At 35.1% G+C, this 3,938-nt stretch overlaps 1 protein-coding gene across 1 annotated transcript; it reads left to right on the top strand.

The window, feature by feature from the left end:
* Nucleotides 1-2,300: 2,300 nt before the first annotated feature.
* On the top strand, nt 2,301-3,938 carry LOC114715871 (uncharacterized). Its single transcript, XM_028900780.1, has 2 exons — nt 2,301-3,329; nt 3,450-3,938. Exons 1-2 carry the CDS (start codon nt 2,301-2,303, stop codon nt 3,936-3,938), a joined length of 1,518 nt encoding a protein of 505 aa, XP_028756613.1.

The following is a 3,938-nucleotide window of genomic DNA, read 5'->3' on the forward strand; positions in this document are numbered from 1 at the left end:
TTAAAAAAAACAATACCCAACTTTCCACCGAAGTCGGTGGAAAAGCTGGGCATAGTCAACAATAAAGAAAGAAGAGGCGCAAGAAGTAAATGGAGGAAGAAATAAGGGGAGTGGCATTAAATTGAAGAAGGAAAAAAATGGGGGATGGGGTAGTTAGATGGTGAAGGAAAATAGGATAAAAGAGGGGGAGAGGAGATGGAGGAGGAAGAGAGATCGAAGGAAGAGAGAAGATAGTGAGAATCAAAGAGGGAAAGAGAGAGAAAGCTAAGTTGCAGAGCACCTGACAAGTTTTGGGGATTATTTAGGTACACAAAACTACTTCTTTTTATCAAATTTCCTTTATGAATATTTCCTATATATTTAGAACTTTATATTATTAGTATCATTATAATGTTTAGAGAAAATTTTACTGTTTGGGTATAGAGTAAATATAGAGTTTTGACAATATATGACCGTAGAAATTTAAAGATACATTATTAAGAATTTTAATCGGTTTATTTTTGTTGAATGATTATTTTGAGAATTTTAAACTAAGATTTTAGTTGAAAAGTTTGTTATTTAGACTTGTAATATGTTTTTACTGATTAAATTTGAGTTAAATAATTTATTTGAGTTATTTAATATATTATTGAGGTTTTAATCGGTTTAAATATTGAATAAGTTAAATATATATTTTTGAAATAATTTTTGAAGGCTTGAAAAATTGTAAATTGAGAATTTTAATATAAAATATTTAGATTTTGGGTAATAAAAATATATTTACTTAAGTTGTTAAATTTAAATAGCTTTATATGTAAATTATATTTTCTATAAATACCTAGATTTGGGAGTTAAAATATTTATGTAATTTTGGTTTAGAGGGTAGTTTTAGAATTTTAGAGTAGCTTTAGAGTAGTTCTGAGTTTATATTAATAAATATTTATGTGTAATTTTGTAGACTTGAGAATTTTGGAGTAATCTTTGTGTGAATATTTGAAAGCTAAAGAGTACCAGGTAACTCTGAAAATTCTTTCTTGTACATGTGAATTGTGTATGATTATATTGTGGATTTACTAATTATTATATTCCTGAAATATAATATTATGATTTTTGTAAAATAAATGTTTTGGTATGTTACATGATTTTATTAAGATTTGTTGCTAGTAATTATATGATCAATATTTAAATATATTAATAGCCATGAAATTATCATGAATTGCTATTAAATGGTATATAAGTTTTATCGCTATCTTATTTTTAATATATTTGAGGAAGTATTTATGATGTAACATTGTTGGCATCTAACATGCATTGTTGGGCTAAGGATAGAAGGAGATTGCATGGATATAAAATTACCACGTGGTATGCCATCACTCGGTGCACAGTGGATGGCACTTGTCAGGGCCCCTTCTTCCATGTTTTCCTTTGGCTGGGAAATTCATTGGAGCTGTGGGACATGTGACACCTCCCTATTCACAAAGGAGGGGAGCCATAGTCCGAGCTTGAGCTCTATATCTTTGGCCGGATATATCTTTAGTATCGGTGAGATTGGAATAATTCAGTAAAATGGATTAGTTCCTATCGGACTATGTGTTAGCCTATGGCTCCAGTCAGCGGTATAAGGGTGGACGGTGATATAAGGGAGGCAGCATATTGCATTATTTTTTGATATATTAGAAAAATGATATTGGTATATTGTTGGGGAAAAAAATGAAATTGAATTGGATGTCTCAAATCCGTGATTTTTAATATATTTATATACACACATATAAACGATTTTTGGTTTATCATATATGATTTGCTTGTATAGGTTAGAATTTCAGTAGTTACTGAGACGTTTGATCTCACCCCCTATATTAACAATTTTCAGGCGAAGGATCTAGTAGGAATCAAGGGAAGGCACCAATGGAGTGAGCCGTGAAGGCTTCTGTGCTCCTCAAGCACATGCTATGTTATATTTTTATTTGCCATGACTATAAGACTTTAAAAGTTTATTTTGTTGTTATGTTAGAAATGTTTTGAAATTTTGACTTAATTGCAGTATTAAAAATATGTATGGACTTTTAAATTAAATATTTTATTACGTATATTGATATAATTATGTGAGGTGTTCCATTTTTGGTATCAAAACCATGACATTCCATGGCTTTTTAACTAACTTTTATGTAAAATATTTTTTCAAAAAAAAAATGGCTAGAGGTCATGGCAATTTAAATATAATAACATGTGTACTTCCCTTTAGTTTTTAGATTAAAGGTTTATTTGTGTGATGCTGTTTAGTTATCTAGTGGTCCTTGTATTGTTACAAATAGGAAGGGAGAATGGTGAACACTCGAAGGAGTGATTCTACCCCAGTTCCACATCAAAATGTTCCTTCTCGTCAAGATAATGATGCTATTTTGCGAGAATTACGAGATTATGTTGTGAGCATTGATCAAAGAGTGAGGAGACAAGAGGATGAGCTGCTAGTAATCAAAGGTCAACATGATAGTCATCAAGAAGAAAATGGCCCAGTTGATGATGAAGCTCCCAGTGACCATCAGTCAATAGGTGATACCCTTAGAGGTACTGAATCGAAAGGCGACAGTAGTGCATATTCTCAACATGACCTCGCGCATATCACACTGCTCTGGGAAAGTTTTAGAAAGTTTGATCCTCCTAAGTTTGAGGGTAGGCTGAATCCATCTGAAGCTGAAGAATGGATCGAAAGGCTGGAAACTATATTCAAAATGGTAATATGCACCTCGCAGGAAAAAGTGCAACTTGCTGAGCAGCTGTTACAAAAGGCAGCAAGGAAGTGGTGGGACAGCATCAAGCCTTTTGAAAGTATAGAGATCACTTGGGAAAGGTTCAAGGAGAAATTCTTCCAACACTATTTTCCTAATGCCCTTAGAGCGGATCAAGAAGCAGAATTCTATGCCTTCAAGCAAGGGAACTTAAATGAGGAAGACTTCATCGCTCGGTTTCTTGAGCTAGTCAAATATATTACTTATCCGCAGATGCAACCTGACTCAAAATGGATGGCTGATAGACTACTGGAAAAGGCCAGGCCAGAATTAAGAACAGCTCTGGCACCCTTGGAGATTAATGATTTTGAAAAAATGTGCACCAAATTGCGAATCATTGCTAGAAGAATGAGAGAAGAAGAAGATGAGAAGAGAAAAGAATCTTATACAAGGTCCGTTCCATTCATGAGACCTACAGGAGGAATCAGTAAGAAGAATACTTACAGCTTCAACAACTCCAAGAAGCGGTTTAATCAGCCCTCGAGGAATCAATCTAGTGGACCTTCAAGGAGTCAATTCAGTGGACCCTTGAGGAGTCAATTCAATGGACCTCCGAGGAGTCAGGTCAGTGGGGGATAGAGCTCTTACAGGGGTTCTACAGCTCCTATCACTAGCACCGCCAATAGTCAAAGGTGTGCCAAGTGTGGGAAGGTACATCAAGGAAATTGCATTATCTGCTTCAAGTGCGGGAAACCGGACCATATTTTCAGATTCTATGAGGAAGGATCACGAGGTGTCAATGATACTAGAGCTGCAGTCCCGGGAAGAGTGTTTGCACTATCTCAAGAAGAAGCTGACACTTCTCCTGATTTGATTAAAGGTATTCTCAAACTCCAAGGCTTTGAAACTCAAGCTTTATTTGATTCTGGTGCAACACACTCATTTATATCTAATGATTATGTGCCTCGTCTAAGTATGCATATGTATGAATTGCCTTGTGATGTGATTGTCTCTACACTGGCGGGAGCCTCGGTGAAAACTTCTAAAGGATGCTTGAATTGCATGATTGATTTTGAGGGTAAAACATCTACTATAGACCTTGTTTGTCTACCCTTAAAGGGTATTGACCTGATTGTAGGAATGAATTGGTTGTCGGCAAATGACGCCATCCTAGATTGTAGAAGGAAGACCATTTCTTTACCGGTCGCCTTCGCCAGTTCTAGTGGGCCATAA

This window comes from Neltuma alba, unplaced genomic scaffold (genome assembly GCF_004799145.2).
Source record: "Neltuma alba isolate B1F8T4 unplaced genomic scaffold, ASM479914v2 tig00002039_pilon, whole genome shotgun sequence".
NCBI lineage: Eukaryota > Viridiplantae > Streptophyta > Magnoliopsida > Fabales > Fabaceae > Neltuma > Neltuma alba.

Coding starts and splice junctions, on each gene's coding strand:
- LOC114715871 (XM_028900780.1), top strand. CDS start 2,301: ATGGTGAACACTCGAAGGAGTGATTCTACCCCAGTTCCACATCAAAAT. Junction 3,330..3,449: donor ATGGACCTCCGAGGAGTCAG/GTCAGTGGGGGA, acceptor ATCTGCTTCAAG/TGCGGGAAACCGGACCATAT.